Source organism: Staurois parvus, unplaced genomic scaffold, assembly GCF_062004578.1.
Source record: "Staurois parvus isolate SC_StPar_1 unplaced genomic scaffold, SC_StPar_1.0 ptg000507l, whole genome shotgun sequence".
NCBI lineage: Eukaryota > Metazoa > Chordata > Amphibia > Anura > Ranidae > Staurois > Staurois parvus.
Window position 1 is genome coordinate 343909 of NW_028318303.1, and position 23933 is coordinate 367841.

The 23933-nt window shown below is 42.8% G+C and overlaps 1 protein-coding gene across 2 annotated transcripts in view; it reads right to left on the reverse strand.

Annotated features, from left to right (window-relative positions):
* The window catches only part of ZNF638 (zinc finger protein 638), a 230963-nt gene extending 208077 nt beyond the window's left edge, over positions 1 to 22886 (reverse strand). Inside the window, exon 1 of one of the 2 annotated variants that reach the window (XM_089689979.1) lies at positions 22454 to 22886. In XM_089689979.1, coding sequence (XP_089546105.1) covers positions 22454 to 22560 — 107 coding nt within the window. In that variant the 5' untranslated portion in view covers positions 22561 to 22886. The remainder of the gene's footprint in view (positions 1 to 22453) is intronic. The other variant, XM_089689980.1, reaches the window with a different exon arrangement.
* Positions 22887 to 23933: the final 1047 nt, after the last annotated feature.

The window sequence follows — 23933 nt, forward strand, 5'->3', positions numbered from 1 at the left end:
ACAGATCCGAGTACCGACTCCCGTTGCTGGTACCATGTGACCTGCTGTGACCAATCACAGCAGGTCACATGACAGTTGTATACAATGGATGGCTTCATTCATGATGCCATCCATTGTATACTAGTGCCTAGCTGTGAATGGTCACAGCTAATCACATGCACATGTCATGTGATTAGCTGTGACCAAATCACAGCTAAGCACAAAAAAAAAAAAAAAAAAAAAAAGCTGAATGAATCGATTTCATTCAGGTAAATGCTTGCTTATAGCAAAGTAATTCTTTGCTATAAGCAAATTGTGTAAAAAAAAAAAAAAACAAATACTGATCACTTCCCCAAAGTAGTACAATGTTACTATGGTAACATTGTACTACTTTGGTCATAGTAAAATATGAAAAAAAAATCTTAAAAAAAATAAAAAAAAATGTAATAAAAAAATTTAAAAAAATATATATATTTTTTTCATACTGTCACCAGTCAGTGTCCCTGTTCACCACCATGCCAGTTATATGATGACGCTGTACTGCACTGGTGACAGTATGTAAAAAAAAAAATAGTGAAAATAGTTTTTTTAATTTTTTAATTTTCCGAAAAATTATGACAAAAAAATACAACTTCAAAAAACTCGCCATGCCTCTTATGAAGTACGTCGGACTGTCTACTCTGCAAAAAGGGGTCATTTGGGGATATCTGTACTGTTCTGACATTCTTGGACCTCAAGAAATTAGATTGGCCGTCAGTACTTCAGGATTGATCAATATTCAGATCTATACCATAGTTTGTGAACTCTATAACTTTCCTACAAACTAAAAAATACATCCTAATTTGGGTTATTTTCACCAAAGACATGTAGCAGAATACATCTCGGCCTAAATTTATGAAGAACAATTATTTATTTGTAAACTTTTATAACAGAAACAAAAAAAAATGTTTTTTTTCAAAAATTTTGGTCTTTTTTTGTTAATTTAGCAAAAAATAAAAACACCAGCGGTGATTAAATACCACCAAAAGAAAGCTCTAGTTGTGTGAAGAAAATGATAAAATTTTAGTTTGGGTACAGTGTTGTATGACCGCGCAATTGTCATTCAAAGTGTGAGAGCGCTGAAACCTGAAAAATGGCCTGGGCAGGAAGGTGTAAAATCACACGGTATTGAAATGGTTAAAAGTCAGCCAGTTAGGGTTAAAATCTACTTAAAGCTCACCACAGGTTATCAATCTGATTGTACAATCTCCTACCAACAACTAGGGCTGACTAACTGGAGACAAATCGGTTGGATAACATAGGGAGGTCCTAATATAAATAGTTTTGATAAATCGAATGCTGATTGTACAAGCATTGCACAGTCAGATTGTAATGTGTAAAGTGAATCCACCCCTCGCCCTCCAGAGGATTCCCCCCCTTCCTGACCAGGCCATTTTTTGCAATACAGCACTGGGTTAATTTAACTGACAATTGCGCGGTCATGCAACGCTGTACATAAATCAAATTTATGTCATTTTCCCCCACAAATAGAGCTTTCTTTCAGTAGTATTTTATCGCTTGTGCGTTTTTTATTTTTTGCACTATAAACAAAAAAAGACAGATAATTTTGAAAAAATCCCAATATTTTCGACTTTTTGCTATTAAACATGTCCAGTAAAAATAATTTTGAAAAAATCCCAATATTTTCGACTTTTTGCTATTAAACATGTCCAGTAAAAATAATTTTGAAAAAATCCCAATATTTTCGACTTTTTGTTATTAAACATGTCCAGTAAAAAAAATTTACTAAATCAAATTTCGTCATAAATTTCAGCCAAAATGTATTCTGCTCCGTGTCTTTGCTAAAAAAAATATCCCAATACGTGTAAATTAATTGGTTTACGTGAAAGTTATAGCATTTACAAATGGCGGTATAGATACTGGGATTTCTTTCTTTTACTAGTAATGGCGGCAATCAGCGACTTATAGCGGGACTGCGGCGGGTATTCTGACACTGGGGGGGACTGACTTCCCCAGTCACACCAATACAGTGATCAGTGCTAATAAAAAGCACTGACACTGTACTAATGACACTGGGCAGGAAGGGGTTAACATCTGGGGCGATCAAAGGGTTAACTGTGTGCGGTGTGTGTTTTACTATGTAAGCATGCTCTTATGCAGAGCCATACAAAGGTGCTGACAGGGGAGAGAACTGTATTGTTTAGACACAGACCGCTCCCCTGTGATACTCGGTGATTGCTGTGTGCTGGTGGGGAATCACCGGCCAGGACCCAGTGATCGACAACTGAGGCAACCAATGGCGGCGAAGGTAGGGTGCGCGCGTGCCTCCTACTTGGAAATGCAAAATCACGTATGTATGTATATATATATATATATATATATATATATATATATATATATATGTGATTTTGTGCAGCCCTGCTGCCCTGTTGCAGTATGTGTGCTATAGGGTGGCTGGCAAGCGGTTAAGGTGGTAATTAAACTCACCTACTGCTTTATCTGCATTAAATTAGCCCCATAACCTGTGTAATTAATATGTATTTGTTTGAGGTTGAGGATATGGTGGCAACCCTATTTGGGGCAATGTTTAGGCATTCTGTCAAGGCACCCTTGAAGAATTCAGATGGCACTCCAGGGTGCCTAGGCACCCAGGTTGAAAAAAGGCTGAACTATTGCTTAAAGTGGGTCTAAAGTCTCAAGGTTCAGTGCATGAAGGTAAAACGCCTTCAGTGCGAAGCAGCCCCCCCCCCCAACACTTACCTCAGCCCTATCACGATCCAGTGATGTCCACAAGAGCCTCAGTTCTCCATGGACTCCCACTTTGGCTCCCACTGCTGTCAATCACAGCCAGTGGGCCAATCAGGAAAAGAAGTGGGCAGGGCTGAGTCACAGCTCTGTGTGTAAATGGACACGCAGAGCCATGGCCTGGGAGCGGGCCTTCTCGGGTGCCCCCAAAGCAAGCTGCTTGCTGTTGGGGCACCCAGTAGGAGGGAGGGTCCAGGAGCACCGGCAGAGGACGCAAGAAGAGGAGAATCCGGGCTGCTTTTTGCAGTATAGACATGTTTGGTATTTTTAAAAAATAAAAAAAGAACAAGACTTTTGTAGCACTTTAATTATTGAATTAATAATAATAATAATAATAATAATAATAATAATGATGATGATACTACAACAACAACAATAATAATAATAATAATAATAATAATGATGATACTACTACTACAATAATAATAATAATAATAATAATAATAAAAAAAAATATTAGTAATAATAATAATGATGATACTACAATAATAATAATAATAATAATAATAGTAATAATAATGATACAACTACAATAATAATAGTAATAATAATGATACTACTACTACAATAATAATAATAATAATAATGATACTACAACTACAATAATAATAATACTACAACTACAATAATAATAATAATAATAATAATAATAATGATACTACAACTACAATAATAATAATACTACAACTACAATAATAACACAAATAATAATGATGATACTACTACTACTACAATAATAATAGTAATAATAATAATAATGATACTACTACAATAATAATAATAATGATGATACTACTACAATAATAAAATATATTCAATATAATTATATTTTCAAAAGCACAAATACACATACAAATTAATATGAACAATATGAAATCCTACTACAAAAGTGTTCTGTGATTGGATGAAATGGAGATTGTGACATAACCAACCTGCCTCTCCACCTCGTCCAATCAAAAAACACTTAGTGTTCAGTGAGAAAATTCAAAGTGCTCCCTGAATGGTGCCCCTGTCGAGCAGCCGACCTATTGTGCAGCAAGGCAGCAGCTCCAAATGGGACCCAGAATCTAGTGGAGATCACTGGAGAAAATAATTAATCAACAAAACATGAAACTGCTAAATTTCTTTTAATTTGCAAAAATAAGTGCTATAAGATGCCACCATCACCAATATTAAAGACACAATCAGTGGCAGGGACAGATCTATGGCTGGCAGTGGTAGGGTGACAGTTGCAGTCAGTGGAGGATGATGGATCCTCACTCTGACAGATCCCAGGCTGGAATTCCCCAGGCAATGGGGGGAGATAAAACGCTGTGACAGCAGGCAGCCCAGCCAACACACAAAGAGAGAACGCCTGAACTGAGCGATCCCACTCAGTGAGAGATCCGACACAACACACCACCACCAACACTGACACAGATCAGCAGGCCCAGTGGACACTAGAAGAGCAGGCTGTGGGATTGTGATGATGTTACCGACACATTGCACATGGATGGCCGGCCCACACTCACAGAGACACGGCATATCAGAGTCAGATATTACCTTCTTCCGCAGGTGCCTCCACTGATGAATGGGAAGAGAAGAGCTGGAACTACACAGTGATCAGCAGCCACCAACCGGATTGCAGTAAGGGACTGAGTCTGAGAGGAACAATGGAAAGAGCGGCAGACACATCAGCCCCAGACACCCGGCATCTTCCTCTGTCCTTTAGATGGCGGATCATTTATGATGTGGCGGCGTCCCACACAGAGAGAGTGCCGGCCTGTGCTGTGCCTAGGCTCCCCTAGTTGGCAGTGCACCCTAGGCGGCCGCCTAGTTTGCCTCACGAAAGCACTGGCCCTGGGTGCAGCTCCACAACATCTATATCCTCATCATAATGTGAACACATCTATATCAAAATGCAGGGCTGTCTTCCCCTTCATTCACACATCATGTACAGACTGCACTTACCAATATCAAGATTTAGTATATTATCTCGCATATCATCATTAATTCACATCCTCTTGATTTAGAAAAACAGTCCAATCCTATGACCAAATGTTCTTTACATATGTATAAATGCCTACTTCTGGAAGAGGCTTGTTAATCCCATTAATGTCTATTGCTGGCAGCTATTTCTAAAAAGGAGGGGGGGGGGGATTGGCTTTCTCTCTCTAAGTTCTATATCCACTACGCCACCCACATCCATATCTCCTACTGCCTCATTCCAAGATAGGCCATCACTTTGCAATCCTGATTTTTTTTTTTTTTTTAAAAAGACAGTTGTTGTTGCTTGATCTCCAACCCATAATATATTCAAGTGCTCAATGTGCTCAAAATGTCCTAAAAAAACCAAAAGGCACTCATCAAAATCAACTCAACAACTAAACATGTTTCGCTCCTCCGCTGAAGCTTCTTCAGGAGTATTCAGAAATGAAATACTGTGCTCCCCACAGTGTTTCTCAGTTACAGCTCATGGTTCATTAGTTCGGTTTGTTTGTAATGGGCTTCTATTCATATTCTCCCTGTCACGTCTATGGTAGTGAGCTCTATAGAACCACAGCTTGGGGTTCCCCAGGGCGCAGAATCTAAGCCCCAGCCTGCTTGTTCGCCAGGGCCCCTGATGGTGGGGATGGACTTGCAGCAGGCTGGGACCAGGTCGCGGCCCCCAGGTACACCCAGCTGAGGTGAAGGAGACCGCTAGCGTGAGCAGGGTGCAAGGGAGAAGACACAGAGAATCCAATGGGCAAGCCGAGGTCAGGACAGGTGGAAAACTAGCAAGGTCAGGAACGAAGCCGGGGTCGGTATACAGATAGACAACACAGGATACACAGCGGAAACACACGGGAGCTCCAACAACACAAAGTTCCTCTGGCAATGTGGCCCAGTCTGAGCACATCTTAAACAGCCAGGCAGACAAGGAGGTGGGACAGGAAGTGATGGAAGGGAAGGACATAAAATCAAGGGAATAGCAAACGACGCCCACAGGTGAGCACAGACAAACACACATGTGAAAGAATCAAGAGGAGCAAGGAGGTAAGAGTAAACACACAAGAGTCTGCAAGCTAACTTGTGACACTCCCATTTTCAAGATGGTCATCGCGTTCAATGACGTGATTACGTCATCACGCTAGGTCCGTGCATCATGACGTCACCCTTGCGCTTGCGCCTTATGCATTTCTAGCGCAATCTTGTGGGCAAAGATGAGGTTGCTGGAAATACCACGAAAACACTTATATCCATGATTTCCTCACAAACCATAGCTGCTAATCTGCAAGAATTTGTCGAAAGAGGAATGTTCTGCGTAAATCAAGATGAAACAAACAAGCAAAATTCCGTTAGATTACAAATACAGAGCAGCTGTATTCAGACATGAATATAAAATTTTCCTCTTCTTCCAAGTCATCTTTTCGGGTAGGTAATACATATCCTATACGGCCATCTCGAGGATACGAACCCATATATAAAAATCTCCAAGTCCATTACTTTGTAGAAAGAAGAATGTTCTTCACAAATCAAGGTAAAACAAACATGCAGAATTCCATTAGATTACAAATAAAGATCAGCTGTATAATAACCTCCAAGTCCATTAAAGATCACCAAATCAAGGCCTTTCAATAACCCCATATTGTGCATATAAACACAAATATAAAAGCATATATAATGGAGCATCCAAATGCATGTCAAAGGAAACACTCCAACATTCAGGATTCCCTCACTCATTCACAAAGGGCAGATAAGTAAATCCCTCATTTAGCCCATGTGGAGAATGTGATCCCAGACGAAATATCCATTTGGCTTCCATTTTCAATAAGATTTTGTCCAAATCCCCTTTCCTGTGGCCCAATTTAGCTTGTTGTACTGCCCAGAAGGAAAGACACTCTGGTTTTCCATTATGTTTTTCCAGAATATGCCTCGTTATTGGTCTCTTTTTAGGACAATGTCATTGACATGTTCCAATATCCTCCGTCTTGTCAAATAGTTTTTCCAATATATAAAGAGGGGCAAGGCCATTTGGCCACATAAATTACACCTTCCGTGCTACAGTTGTAAAATTCCCTGATAATAATAGTTTCTCCATTTTTTGTATTTATGGACTCTTCTACTTTAGGGACATAGGCTTGAACAGTGACCACATTTATAGCTACCCTCGGGTTTATCTAGCAATCACATCTGTTTAGGGCATTATTTAGATATTTTCCCCATTAAACCTATACGGGGTTAACTGATCTTGTAACCCATAGTGATCAGTGGGATCAGCTCAGGGGTGAACTGACAACTCATGGGGCCCCCGGGCAACAGGGGATCATGGGGCCCCTGTGTCCTTGCCCACACTCAAAACACACCCAAAAAAGCCTATAAAAGGTACCAGGGACATTTCAACGGGCCCCCTACTAACCCCGGGCCCTTGGGCAGTGCCCGAATGCTTGAATGGTCAGTCCACCCCTGGATCAGCTTCAGCGGTTGCAGCCTGCAAGGGGTTAACTGTGGCAGCTCTCTGCTAAAGTCGGAGATTGGCGATCAGCTTCTTCGGCCTGAAATCGGCACATGCGCAGTTGCTTCAGGGGATACATATCTTCACAGGACCGGGATACTCATTTTACCGCTACACCAGGGGCAGCTGTCACTGTGCCGGGAATCCGGGATCACCCCAATAACTGGCCAGGACCTTCATAGAGCCCAGAAGCTCTGCTGGCATCCTGTTCCTGCACCCTCTGTGATGGTGTCACCCGGTGCGGCCCGCACTCCCCTAGGGACGCCACTGTCCTGGGTTCCTCCTGGTGCAGGACAATGTCCGGCCTCATGCGGCGAGAGTATGCAGGCAGTGTCGGGGTGTCTTTGAATTCAGTCCTCTGTAGGTCGATCATTTTAATTTCCATCAAATGATGGAGCATCCTTACGTTTATAACACACTACCTAGTAATAGATATCCAGCATGATATTTTTCCCCATTGAGATCTGATGTGTTTTCAAAGTGTTCCTTTAATTTATTTGAGCAGTGTATGTTCTGCTGTCAAATGTGAAGAAGTTCTGTTCAAGAACAAACCGCAACAGTCGCAAAATGAAATCAGTATGCAACTGAAAAAGTGCACCTTGATTTTTTAAGATATATTTGCAAGATCGTGGTCCAAGGTTATGTTGATTGTTCCTGTATAAAACTTCAACATCTAGGTTTTACAACCAAACATCTTCTGCTAAAACTATCCCTTCCAGCCTGTTGATAAAGTCCCGGGTTTCTTCTATATAGGAAGATAATCCATATACATATGGTTGCAAAACAAAATCATGACAAAGGTAGAATATACGCCTTCCAACCTAACCAAGCCTGCTAGGCCATACCTTCCACCGTTCCAGCTATACAAAATACACAAACCAAGTTTTTGGAGTCAAAATGGCCATAGCAGCCTTTTATTAATCAATAAATTATTTCAACATAAATAACATAACATTCCAAATTATAAACAGAGGAAAAATGTGGTGGTCATTTGAGGACCATAAATCCAACTTCACTTTTGAGAAAACATTCCTTCAACTTAGGCCCCCAGCCGTAACACACTGGCTAATGGATAACCCTACTTATCCGCAGTGACCATCATTTTACCTATTCTGAGTTAACCCCTTGTTAAGCGGAATGTACCAAGGTCCCCATACCACTGATGGGTCCTGAATCTGTCTCCCTACAGAATTCTATCCTCCTCCAAAGACCAACCACCGCCAAGGCTGCCGTCACAATCCAAATCAAAGTATGAAGGGGAGGGAGGGTGGAAAGCTTCTTCTTCTTCCAACTTCCCCCACTGGACTTCCTGAGATCAGGACACTCCGTTTCCTCCCTGTGAGACCCTCCCCAACATTCCCCATCCAATAAGGTAAGCCATAATCCCAAAAACTTCCTACCCTTCTTTTAACCCTCATTTGTCTCTCCATTCCCCAAAGTCATGTCGTCCCTGCGCCTATTTATTTATTTTTTGCTCAGGGCCTACTTATATATTTGCTATCATTTTCTGTAAGATTTGCAAAGGTTGAATGATTCTGGAAATCTAGTGGTAGAAACAAAAGTATGGGGCAAAGCTCAGGGCCGATGGTGCACACTTAAGCAAAAGCTGGTTTTATTTTACTGTTTTTATATAGTGCCAACAATTTACGCAGCACAGCATATATTGTACATAAGAAATATAACCTCCCTATCAAACATTCTGTATGCAAGGGTAAACATAGACAATTAACATACTAGTATGGGAGGAAACTGGAGAAAAAACAGAACATGCAAGTGTCCTGATAGTGTCCTGACCGTGATTTAAACTAAGGAGCCAGAAATGCTAACCACTAGGCCACTGTGCTGTCCTTTAAATGGACTATTTTTGGCTGGAGTTGCGTTTGTCTCTAGAATGAGTGGACCATGGCTGAGTGATGTACATGTAAGTGGAGCAGCTATGTAGGGTGGAGAACATTGGTAGAAAAAACATTTCAAGATAGGCGACGTGTTTTAAAGAACCCCCTTTTTTCACTTGAAAATCTTTTTTTTTAGGAACATTAAGCTCCAGCAAAATATATTTTCTGTAGTAATTTGGAAATTTCAGTTAGATAAATGTTTATGGAGAGCGTCATGTCCCCGCTGCTAATATGATGTGTATTCCAGACAGGGCAGGTTGTCTTACATTTTATTAGTAATATGGGATATTTCGGTGGATGAGATGTCCCGTCTACTGGCTCAGCCCATGACGGAACTCAAAGTTCTGCCATTCACACTCTGCCACTATCCCCAGAGGATTAGGTGACAAATAGCAACAGCTTCTAGGCGTTATTGCCTGGGAGATGGTATCAGAGAATGTTTTCATACTTTTTTGGCAAAGGTCTGGAATTCCTTGGACCCCCATACCCTAATAATAGAAACTCTCCCTGAATCTAAAGGGTCGGTCTGAGCATAGCTGATTTTTCCATACTGGAGAGTTACACCATCTGAAGGTTCTTTCTGTGCCATGGGGATTTAATTGGTAAGATCTATTTTCTGGGCACAGAAAATGCTTGGTTCCCAGATTTGTACATGCTGTGCCCATTATGAGAGGTTCCCACCATGCCTGTGCTTATTTCCTGGATATGTAGACATGCTGTGCCCTTTATGAGGGTTCCCACAATGCCTGAGCTAAATTCCTGGGTTTGTACACCTGCTGTGCCCATAATGAGATGTTTTCACCATCCCTGTGTTGAGTTCATGGGTTTGTACTAGGGCCATCTTTAACACAGGGCAAAAGGGGCAGCTGCCCTGGACCCAGTCATTGTTGAGGGGCCCAAAGCAGCTGCCCCTTGAGCCCCTTGTCTTGAAGGGTCCCAGTTTTGGTGGCGGCGGGAGCAGGGGAAAGGCGAGCATCAAGGGCAGCTAGGATTCGGAGCCTGTAAGTGAGAAGACTTCCACTGACACCCAGAGAGGCGAGCAGCAATGGGCGCAGCATCCCAGACAGTGGAGGCTTCCAGAGCATGGACTCCTCTAACCTCCCAGCTTGTGGCTCTGACAACTGGAGGACAGGCTGACCAGGGGCCCAGAGGACAAGGATGGGTGGGAGCGCAGATAGCCAGGGAACGCAGAACAGAGGGAGGAGCAGATCAACCAGAATGAGAATGGACTCAGCCCACTTCTGTCATGCCAGGTAACAAGCATCACACACACACCTACTGGCAGACAGGGACTGGGACAGGGACTGGGACAGGGAAGCACAGGAAGAACTGCAAACTGGGTTAGGGGTCTCTCATCCTCCCCCTCTCTCTCTCTCACACACTCCTTCCCCCCCTCTCCCCCCCACCTCTCTCTCTCACTCCTCTCTTTCTCTCATCCCCCACCCCCCTCTCTCTCTCATACACCCCTCCCCCTTCTCCCCCCTCTCTCACTCCCCTCCCCCCCCTCACGCCCCACCTCTCTCTCTTAATCCCACCTCTCTCTCTCTCACCCCCCTCTCTCATTGCACACCTCACTCCCCCCATTCTCTCCCCCCCTCACTGATCACCAATGTAAGGGACATTCTTCCCACTGATCACCAATGTAAGGAACATTCTTCCCACTGATCACCAATGTAAAGGACATTCTTCCCACTGATCACCAATGTAAAGGACATTCTTCCCACTGATCACCAATGTAAGGAGCATTCTTCCCACTGATCACCAATGTAAGGGACATTCTTCCCACTGATCACCAATGTAAGGGACATTCTTCCCACTGATCACCAATGTAAGGAGCATTCTTCCCACTGATCACCAATGTAAGGGACATTCTTCCCACTGACCACCAATGTAAGGGACATTCTTCCCACTGATCACCAATGTAAAGGACATTCTTCCCACTGATCACCAATGTAAGGAGCATTCTTCCCACTGATCACCAATGTAAGGGACATTCTTCCCACTGACCACCAATGTAAGGGACATTCTTCCCACTGATCACCAATGTAAAGGACATTCTTCCCACTGATCACCAATGTAAGGAGCATTCTTCCCACTGATCACCAATGTAAGGGACATTCTTCCCACTGATCACCAATGTAAGGGACATTCTTCCCACTGTCCATCAATGTAAGGGGCATTCTTCCCACTGACGACCAATGTAAGGGACATTCTTCCCACTGATCACCAATGTAAGGGACATTCTTCCCACTGTCCATCAATGTAAGGAGCATTCTTCCCACTGATCACCAATGTAAAGAGCATTCTTCCCACTGATCACCAATGTAAGGAGCATTCTTCTCACTGATCACCAATGTAAGGAGCATTCTTCCCACTGATCACCAATGTAAGGAACATTCTTCCCACTGATCACCAATGTAAGGGACATTCTTCCCACTGATCACCAATGTAAGGGACATTCTTCCCACTGATCACCAATGTAAGGAACATTCTTCCCACTGATCACCAATGTAAGGGACATTCTTCCCACTGATCACCAATGTAAGGAGCATTCTTCCCACTGATCACCAATGTAAGGGGCATTCTTCCCACTGACCACCAATGTAAGGAGCATTCTTCTCACTGGCCACCAATGTAAGGGACATTCTTCCCACTGATCACCAATGTAAGGGACATTCTTCTCACTGATCACCAATGTAAGGGACATTCTTCCTACTGATCACCAATGTAAGGGACATTCCTCCCACTGACCACCAATGTAAGGGGCATTCTTCCCACTGATCACCAATGTAAGGGACATTCTTCCCACTGATCACCAATGTAAGGAGCATTCTTCCCACTGATCACCAATGTAAGGAACATTCTTCCCACTGATCACCAATGTAAGGAGCATTCTTCTCACTGGCCACCAATGTAAGGGACATTCTTCCTACTGACCACCAATGTAAGGGACATTCTTCCCACTGACCACCAATGTAAGGAGCATTCTTCCCACTGATCACCAATGTAAGGAGCATTCTTCTCACTGATCACCAATGTAGGGAACATTCTTCCCACTGATCACCAATGTAAGGGACATTCTTCCCACTGATCACCAATGTAAGGAACATTCTTCCCACTGATCACCAATGTAAGGGACATTCTTCCCAGTGAGTCCAATGAATTAATTTAGCAGGGGTTCCCCAAGACATGAAAATTATTTTAAGGGTTCCTCTTGGGTACAAAGGTTACTTTAGAGCATTTCTGTAGAATAGATTTTTTTGGACAGAGCAGTGAATGGTTTTATTTTTTTTTTAGATTTGTTCATTTCATGTCCTAAAACACAACAGGAAGTGAGAAGACATCACTCCAAAGTGAGGGAATATCCTATCTTAGACAGTTGTCTCTGGTCCCTATTGGAAGATTTCTCCTCTTTCTCCTGTTCCAATTCCATATGTAAAATGTAGCATTTCCCATCAATTTCATTCCCGGGGATAATGGTCCCCAGGACAGAGGGCACACAGACAACAATAGAAACCTGACAGGGGTGTCCAACCCTTCCCTAATCTATGCAAAAAATTACAAATTTAAACATTTTATTCTTAAAGGAATCATCTACTGAGATATAATAAACCTGGAGTTTAACCTGCTTATATTTGGCCTTCGCTGGTTTCTCCCTTCTCCTCATCAACACGATAGTGACATTTCTAAATTAAATTCTACAATTTTTCTTACATTATTTTAGATCCAGTGATGTCATCTCTGGGTCTCTGTGCTTCTCTATGAAATGTAGACAGATCATAGCTGGAAGGAAGGGGCCAGCAGAGTGCTGCACATCTGAAAAAAAATCACAGTACTCCTCTCAAGAGCACTCCAGCACCTCCATGTCAAACGTTCATAAACTGAAGAACAATTTAGCACTCAAATAGGGCAGACAAAGGCACTATTAATAAAGAGGGCCCCCGGGAGGGGGTGAAATAGTAAAATAAGCCATGCTATTCTCTTTCCTATCACCGTTACTAATTATATGAGTCTCTTCATCCCTAAAGTCAGATTTCCAAGAAGGGGCCAACATTGGTCTCAGTCATGAGATCCTTATAGGTTCAGAGTCATAGAGTGGCGGATGTTTTTTAGCACACATTTGCAGTCTGCACCATGGCCCAACTCAACTGCACTTGTCACTGAAAAAACATGGACATTACCTGTAACATTGTTACATCCGCTGGTATTTATCACTTGCAGAGCCCATTCACATCTTCATGTTGCTATTGCAATGCGCTCTAGTGTATGGAGCATGGTGACTTCACTTTGCTATTGTAGCACTACCCCCATAGGAGTCGCTGAGTTTTGGGTCCACCCTATAGTCCTGCACAGCCAGGCAATGCACATTTTCTTCAGACCTTACACACGGGAGACAGTAAACAGTCCTTGAGCTTGTTTTTTCTAGTTTTATTAGGGGTATTGAACTTGGTGGGTGGCACAGTGGCTTAGTGGTTAGCACTTCTGCCTTGCAGTAATTGGGTCATGGGTTTAATTCCCAACCATGGCACCTCATGCATGAAGTTTGCATGTTCTCCCTGTGTTTGCATGAGTTTCCTCCAGGTACTCCAGTTTCTTCCCACACTCCAAAGACATGCTGGTAGGTTAATTGGCTCCTATCTAAATTGTCCTAGTTTCATCCCTGGCCATGTGGGATCTCCTGCATGGTAGGGGTTGGGGTAAAACCTGGCAACCTACCCTGTAAAATAATTGCTAAGAGAATTCATGGAAAAAGTTGCTTACGAGTGACGGTCCATGCAATCACCAAGGGTTGGATACAACTGAATAGATAGATAGCCATTGAACATGGAGGGCTGTATGGGATGACCAAGGAAACTGCAACTTGAGGACATCTCCTCAGCAACTATGTACAAGTCCACAGACAAAGATTCTCTTCTTGGAGAGTTTTCCAGCCTTCCTGGTATACCACATCAGACCCCCAATGAATTCTCCTCTTCACCAAGCTGTCTGAGGGAATCCCTGAGCAAGGGGGCCCAGAAACTGCTGCTTTAGCCGAGCAGCTGCAGATTAGGAGCTAGTTGGGTTGACCACCTGACTGCCATCTTCCCTTATCGGGCCCAGGGGTGTAGGATTAACCACTCAGTCCTCTCCTGCAAGCTTGTGGGTTGGTGACTGCCTTTAGGCCTTATGCTAGGCTGGCTCCTTCCCTACTTCTCAGTCCTCTCTCAGGGGACGGTTGAGGCTGAGAGGTCCTCCCTTCCAGCTCCTGCCCTCTCCTGAGCCCTGTCCCAGGCTCCACACTCCAGCTTTCACTCCATCTTCCAACTGACACTACTACTCCTGCTGAGCAGGCTCAATCATACTTAAAGGCTGCAAAAGGAATAAAACAAGAGCGCACTGGCCTAGCGCATTATCCCAAAAATCTATTTATTTAAAAGTAGTACAATTATACTCACAAACGAGTGTAGACAAATTGCATATAAATAGACAGTGACAAAGTACATGTCTCCACAACGAGTCAAAGGACCTGACGTCAAAGAAGTACCAGCCAAGGTCCAAATGCACTGACGCGTTTCGAGGGTAACCCTCTTCCTCAGAGCCCTGAGGGTTACTTTCAAAACGTGTAGGGCTCTGAGGAAGAGGGTTACCCTCAAATCGCGTCTGGGGCATTTGGGCCTTGGATGGCACTTCTTTGACATCAGGTCCTTTGACTCGTTGGGGAGACATGCTGTGACGGGAGTCACAATCTAAGGTCCCTAACTCACATTCATACACATACTAGGGCCAATTTAGACAGGAGCCAATTAACCTACCAGCATGTCTTTGGAGTGTGGGAGGAAACCCATGGAGGCACAGGGAGAACATGCAAACTCCAGGCAGGTGGTGCCGTGGTTGGGATTTGAATTAACAACCCTAGAAGTGCTAACCATTTAGCCACTGTGCTGCCCATGTAACCTCTTCTAGAAATATTCCCCCCTCTCCTATCCCTGGAAACCCCCAAAGCACAAATCCTGCCTCTGCAAACCTCTGGAACAGGTGAGACAGCGCAGCAACCTTCATCACGATCCAAAGCTCCAGCAATCAAGAGCGCAATAGAAAAAAGGGCCCTCGGGTTCTGATAACCTCCAACACTATACAGTCCATAAAAAAATGGCAGCCTGGTGAATCAGCATAAATGGTTAACCTTTATTACAAAAAAAGTGAAGTAAAGCCAACGCGTTTCAGCTGTTAGGTCTTAGCCATGATTACCTCCTAATGGCCAAAACGTGTTGGATTTCTGCTTCACTATTTTGTAATGAAGGATAACCATTGTTGGTGATTTACCAGCGTGCTGGCTTTTCCTATGAACTGTATAGTGTTGGAGGTTCTCAGAAACAGAGCACCCTTTTTTCTATTGAGCACTCGGTATCTGGAGCTTTGGATCGTGGTGAAGGTTGCCGTGCTGTCTCACCCCTTACAAACACCGTCCTTCAGCAGAAATCGAACGACCCAAGATGTTCTCCCCAAGCACAAATCTTCCTCTACCTCGCTATTAGGCCCCATTCACAGCTGAGCATTTTGTAGGGTGAAACCCCAAGCTTCAAACTGCTCAGAGAGAAAACAAAAATCAATATTTCTCTATGGAGATGGTTCACATCTCCACTCCAAGTTGCATGAAGCTCAAAAACGTTTTGGAGATACTTTTGTAGCTCCATTTGGGCAGATTGATACGTTTTTGGTGCATTTTCATTCCCATAGAAATACATGTAAACGCGCAAATCAGGAGTAAGTAAATTTTCTCCTTCACTGATGTTCGCCGATCAGGATGCACTGATGGGCACTGATAGGCTGCACTGATAGGTGGCACTGTTGGGCACTGATGAGGCGGCACTGATGGGCACCAATGAGAAGACACTGATATGGCTGCACTGATGGGCAATGATAGGCGCCACTGATTGGCACTGTTGGGACTGCTCTGATAATCTAGGTCAGTGGTCTCCAAACTGCAGCTCGGGGCCCAGATGCAGCCCTTTGCTTGCCTTTATCCGGCCCTTGGGACACTTTTCTACCCACTGACATGAGACACAATTCTGCCAACTGACATCAACACTGGGGCACCATATCTCCCACTGATACTAACAATGGAACACTATTCCTCCCAATGATACCAATGATGGAGCACTATATCTCCCACTGACACCAATGATGGGACACTATTCCTCCCACTGACACCAATGACGGAGCACTATTCCTCCCACTGATACCAATGACGGGGCACTATTCCTCCCACTGATACCAATGATGGGGCACTATTCCTCCCACTGATACCAATGATGGGGCACTATTCCTCTCACTGACACCAATGACGGAGCACTATTCCTCCCACTGATACCAATGACGGGGCACTATTCCTCCCACTGATACCAATGATGGGACACTATTCCTCCCACTGATACCAATGATGGGGCACTATTCCTCCCACTGATACCAATGATGGGGCACTATTCCTCCCACTGACACCAATGATGGGACACTATTCCTCCCACTGATACCAATGACGGGGCACTAGTCCTCCCACTGATACCAATGACGGGCACTATTCCTCCCAATGATACCAATGATGGGGCACTATTTCTCCAACTGACACCAATGATGGGGCACTATTCCTCCAACTGACACCAATGATGGGGCACTATTCCTCTCAATGATATCAATGATTGGACACTATTCCACCTACTGACACCAATGATGGGGCACTATTCCTCCAACTGACACCAATGATGGGGCACTATTCATCCCACTGACACCAATGATGGGGCACTATTCTTCCCACTGACACTGATGATGGGGCACTATTCCTCCCACTGATACCAATGATGGGACACTATTCCTCCCACTGACACCAATGATGGGGCACTATTCCTCTCAATGATATCAATGATGGGGCACTATTCCTCCAACTGACACCAATGATGGGGCTCTATTCCTCTCAATTATATCAATGATTAGACACTATTCCTCCCACTGATACCAATGATGGGACACTATTCCTCCCACTGACACCAATGATGGGGCACTATTCCTTCCACTGACACCAATGATGGGACACTATTCCTCCCACTGACACCAATGATGGGGCACTATTCCTCCCAATGATACAAATGATGGAGCACTATTCCTCCCAATGACACCAATGATGGGGCACTATTCCTCCCACTAATACCAATGATGGGGCACTATTCCTCCCACTAATACCAATGATGGGGCACTATTCCTCCCACTGATACCAATGATGGGGCACTATTCCTCCCACTAACACCAATGATGGGACACTATTCCTCCCACTGACACCAATGATGGGACACAATTCCTGTCCCTTGTACCAAATGTGACACTGTTTACTACACTGATTCTAGGACAATTTCCACTCCCACTGGCCACAGTCCAGCCCCCTTAAAGTCTGAAGGACAATAAACTGTGCCTTTGTTTAGAGAGTCTGGAGACCCCTGATCTAGGCACTGACGTTCAGTGCCCTGGTTATCAGTGCAGATGTCCCCTGTTACACTTGCCGGTTACCGGCTCTCCTCCCACTGCGACAGCACTGAGGGAAGGAAAAGCCGATAACTGGCAAGTGTGTTAACACTGTGATCAGCTGTGATTGGACAAAACTGATCACATGGTAAAGGGCCGCTATGATTGACCCTTTACTGTGGTGTGTGATCAGCTGTGTCCAAAGAACACGGCAATCACAGAGCGTGCCGAGTGTGCGCCACACTGGGCGCGCTTGGGGTGTGTTTTGGGAGGATGTCCATGGACGCCCTCCCAGAACTAGATGACCGCGCTGTAGCCATCTTTTGGCTATTCCCATGAATAGAGCTTTCTTTCGGTGCGATTTTTATTTTTTGTACTATAACAAAAAAAAAAGACTGTCAATTTTCAGAAAAAAATATATTTTTGACTTTTTGATATTAAAAGTGTCCAGCAGAAAAATGTTAAAAATCAAATTTCGTCATAAATTTAGGCCAAAATGTATTCTGCTCCGTGTCTTTGCTAAAAAATCCCAATACGTGTAAATTAATTGGTCAACGTGAACGTTATAGCGTCTGCAAATGGTGGTAGATATACTGGAATATTTTTTTTTGTAACTAGTTATGGCAATCAGCGACTTATAGCGGGACTGCGGCGGGTATTCTGCCACTGGGGGGAACTGATTTGGTGTCACTGACATCCCCAGTGAAAATGCTATACAATTCATATGGGTACAGTGTTGCATGACCGCGCAATTGACATTCGAAGTGTGATAGCACTGAAAGCTTAAAATTGGCCTGGACAGGAAGGGGGGGAGTGTCCGGACTGGAAGTGGTTAAATTCATGTCAGTTGGTGTCAGTTAGTGTCAGTGTGTCTTCTGCGCACTATTGTTTCTGGGCAGTACTATGGATACAGACAACTATCATACACATATGTGGTATCTCTGCGATCGTCAGGAACAGGGGAATTCTTTTTGAGTTGTTCTTTGGTGGTAGGTTATGGTAGTAGCAAGAAATATACAACTAAATAAAAAAAAAATATTTTTTTTTTACTATTTTGGGACAATAATACAAAAAAATCAACAGATATCCATTACCCTTTACCACCAAACGAAAAGCCAAATTTTTCCTGAAAAAAAAAAAAAGACGGTATAATCCACCTGGATGCACAAAGTAGTGGTGATGATATGTACGGTTTTAGGAACACAGGTCAAAGTTGCAAAATTTTGCTTAGGCATTACCATTTGTTTTACCCCAAGGCGGGAGGAGGTTTACAAATAGCTGACTGGGGAAAGTTTTCAACTGTATTGTGCTCAATGTGAAACACTGTAGTACAATCAGGGGCGGACTGACCATTTGGAAACTCGGGCACTGCCTGAGGGCCCGGGGTCAGTAGGGGGCCCCATGAGATGCCCCTGGTACCTTTTTCATAGGCTTTTTTGAGTTTGGGCAAGGACACAGGGGCCCCATAATCCCCTATTGCCCGGGGGGCCCAATGAGTTGTCAGTCCGCCCCTGAGTACAACACTACTTTAAGTAAATCCCCTATAAACAAATCCTGGCTTTGTTTACCGCCCCCCCCCCACCAGGTTGCAAGATCCAACATCGTTCATATTCTTATCTAGTTCTCTGCTGGAGAATTACAGATCCTTCAGATTCCTACAGATGGCCAAAAATGTTCAAAATGACAGCAAAACATGATGAGACAATTCATCTGCGTCCATTTCCCTCACCAATGACTCTTCCATGTAACACCGGCACGAGAAGAGATGACTCTGCACAGTCTTGGTGGTCACAATGCAATCACTTTTTTTTTTAAACCTTCTACTTGACTGGAAATATAACTGAAAGCGGAAAAGAACACCCCAGAAAAAGGGGAAAAAAAGAAAAATTGGTAATTTATTCATAAGCTGATTCGGGTTCCCAACAGTCTTGTTTTTTTGCACCTAAACTTGATCTGCACTTTGAAATGCCTGTTATAATAACGGACCGTATTACCTCCCCCCCGTCCCCCAATAAACAATCAGAGTTGAAGCTTTATCTCCTACAGTTTGTAAATGGGACTTTTACCAGATTCTAAAACATACATAAAATATAGTAAAAAAAAAGTTTTTGTGTACCCATTCCCATTCAATCAAAGTAACCAGCAGATATTGGGGTCCTGAAGAAGAGGACCTGTTCTGCTCGAAATGCATTGACCTTCTGTGGTTTATTTTATATTCATATATACAGTGTATTATGACTTGATGCTATAGAAATAAGAAGTGCCCATTATTTATTTATTATTATTATTATTATTATATATAATAATAATAATAATAATAATAAGATACTATGCACGATTACTATTAATAATAATAATAATAATAATAATAATAATAGTCATCATCATAATAATCATAATAAGATACTATGTAGTATATATTATAATATAACATATAATACAAATGTATATAATAATATACATTTTTCATATGATTAATCATAAAATAACATGTCTAATAATATTATTGTATTATTATTACTATTATTATTTGCGTAAGTGGGATTTAAGCATTCAAAACATGAACAAATAATGGTAAATAAGACAAAATGTTATTAAAAAAAAATTTACAAAAAATTTTAAAAATATAATTGTTATATTTTATATACGTTTATTATTGATAATAATAAAAATATAAATATAAAAATTATATTTTTAAAATGGTTTATAGGATATTTTAAATAAAAACAATTTGGTTTATTTAACAGTATTTGTGCATGAATGCTTAAATCCCATTTACACATATAATAATAATAATATAAAAATATTATATAACTATTATTATTACTATTAATAATAATAGTCATCATCATAATAATCATAATAAGATACTATGTGGTATATATTATAATATAGCATATAATAAAAATGTATATAAGAATATTAATTTTTCATCTGATTAATCATAAAATAACATGTCTAATAATATTGTTGTATTATTATTACTATTATTCTTTGTGTAAATGGGATTTCAGCATTCAGAACATGAACAAATAATGGTAAATAAGTCAAAATGTTTTTAAAAAATTTACAAAAAAAAATTAAAAATATAATTGTTATATTTTAGGTACGATTATTATTGATAATAATAAAAATGTATATTTTTATATATTTATATTTTTTTAAATGGTTTATAGGATTTTTTTAAAATAAAAACAGTTTGGTTTATTTAACATTATTTGTGCATTTGTGCATGAATGCTGAAATCCCATTTATTATTATTATTATTATTACTACGAGTTTATATAGCGCCAAAGGGTTTGCTCAGCGCTGTACAATAGGGGGGGGACAATACATGGCACAGTACAACAAAGACAGACAGCGTACGAGGGGTGAGAGGGCCCTACTCTTACGAGCTTACAATCTAGGAGGGAGGGGGTAAATTATTATTATTATTATTATTATTTGTATTATTAATAATATTATTATTATAAAAAAGTTTTATAACAATAATAATATTAACCTATCTCTTCAGAGAAGCCTATCCTGCCATCAGCTAACAATGGAATCTTCTACTCTTCCTACCAGTCCATCCCCCACAGTTATTACCTTTTGTACCACTAGCCCCTCCATCCTAGATTGTAAGCTCCCAGGATCAGGGCCCTCCTAACCCTCTTGTATTGAACTGTATTGTTGCTGTACTGTCTCCTGTTATTTATTATTTATTTCAGGTACTTATATAGCGCCATCAATTTACGCAGCGCTTTACATCTATATTGTACATTCACATCAGTCCCTAACCCTCAAGGGGTGTACAATCTAAGGGCCCTAACTCACATTTATACATACACATACTAGGGACAATCTAGACAGGAGCCAATTCACCTACCAGCATGTCTTTGGAGTGTGGGAGGAAACCGGAGTACCCGCAGGAAACCCACGCAGGCACAGGGAGAACATGCAAACTCCAGGCAGGTGGTGCCGTGGTTGGGATTCTAACCAACGACCTAGTACTGCCAGGTGGAAGTGCTAACCATTTAGCCACTGTGCTGCCCATATTGTAAAGCGCTGAGCAAACTGTTGGCGCTATATAAATCCTGTATAAGAATAATAAATATAATAATAATAATAATATGAATGATATATTTTTAATGTTTTATACATTTTTTTTTATTAAAAAAAAACTTGTTTATTTACTATATTATTATGTAATATAGTTTGTTTTGAATTCTGACTTCCCATTTACACATTGCTGGAGATATTGATCTACTTATAAAAGCGACAGCAGTTTAAATGCTGACAAATGCTTTTTCCACCCTCATAAATAATACATTGCAGACTTAAACCATAGTCTGGGTTCTAACTTCTGAGTTGCTGCAACCTGCAAAAACATTTTGCACGTTGAGGTGCTGTGGCACCATTCATTCGTAATGGCACACCAATGCACCTACATTTTAGCGCGCCACCACCCACGGTAATTTACTATCGCGTGCAGTGAAGCACTGCCTTATAAATTGACGTGCACCTTTTTGGTTTTTATTAGGGATCCCGTTCATATATGTAAAGCGCTGCGCACATTTACAGTGCTATATCAGTACCTGGAATAAATAAATAAATTCAAGCGAATGGGCTGCCCCAGCGCAACGCACGTTACCGCACAAAATAACGCGACTGCACTGTGAACCCAACCGTACTGCCGGAATACTGTTCTTCAGGTGAGAATTGTTTCCTATGATGGAACACAGATGGGTCCCACTCTACAAAAAAATATTTCAGTGTTATCAGCCCCCCCCCCCGGTGAAAAATAAAAAATAATTTGAGCGCATTTTACCTGTTTCGCGGATCTGACGCCCCCGTCCCGGGGTTACCCTGTTGGGTTTCTCCATTGCGGTGAACAGTACATTCTTTGCCGCTGTCCACCTCATTATGTTGTTGCATTTTTCCATTCGTCCGGCCACCTCGAGATACGTCGGTCACCTCCACGTAGCTGGCATGAGTCGAGCGGAACCAAACCCAACGATCCTGGAACTAGAACGAATATTCAGTGTTTTCCCAAAAATGTTAAAGACGTTGCCCTTCAGGACCAAAGAAGGAAAGTCAGACGTTCGGCTTTCTTGGTGGCCACCAATCTATGGGCCGGCGCCCAGGTAGGAGGAGGTGGCAGGTGAGGGTTGGGTGGACACCGGTGGATACGGAGGTTCTTCGGTGACTAAAGCGGGGAATTCCTTTAAGCCCTGGCACTCGGCAGCTTAGCAGCTCTTCCAGAGCTCGACAGACGAGTAAAGCTGTGAGATGAGGGTTTGTGACCACAGGGGCAGGGCGGCTGGCACGGATCAGGGAGGGCGTGACCGCTAGATAGACACAAGCATGTGTCAGCCGTATAAATTCCCAAAACTTTCTCCGGAGAGCGAAGAGAAATCACGGGCTCACTGATTCACAGCTGTGTCTGTACAGAATTACTGGCCGTATTACATCACCCCCCCAGCTCTGGATAGAAAGAGATCTACAGAAAGAGAAGGTACCCCGTGCATCTCCTAAACCTGAGGACAGAAATCCAATACATTCCTGCTTAGCAGTCCTTAGATGCGGTGGCTGCATTAGTTTTCCGTTCGTCTTAACACGATACTAAAGGTTCTTTTTTTTTGTTGTTGCAAAATAACCAACATGTCTATACTCAGAGGCGTCCCTAGGGTTGGTGTCACCCGGTGCGGCAGGGGCGTCCCTAGGGTTGGTGTCACCCGATGCACACCCCCTAAACCCTGCGCTCTGTACACAGCACACTTCTGAACTCTACACAACACATACTCCTGAACTCTGCACTCTGTATGTAGCGCACCCTTAAACCCTGCACTCTGTACACAGCACACTGATGAACTCTACACAACACACACTCCTGAACTCTGCACTCTGTATGTAGCGCACCTGTAACGGAAGCGCAGGCAGGACAGAGCACACGGAGAAGATGGGGAACACACAAAGCTTTATTGAAGCAACAAAAGCACAGACACTCAATGGGGAAATGGCAGGGAGGGTGATGTGTGCGCAAACCAGGGACGATTCCAGGCACGTGGGGTCTTCAGCGACAGGCAGGCAGTTTCCCCCCTAGGCTTGGGGCCTCAGCCGAGCTCCCTCCGTGACTGGACAGCGGATTGGAGACTCGGGCAACAGGCGGCAACCTACCACTGGGCAGGGACCTTGGGCAACAGGCAGCAATCTACCCCTGGGCAGGGGTCTCGGGCAACAGGCGGCAACCTACCACTGGGCAGCGGCCTCGGGCAACAGACGGCAATCTACCCCTGGGCAGGGGTCTC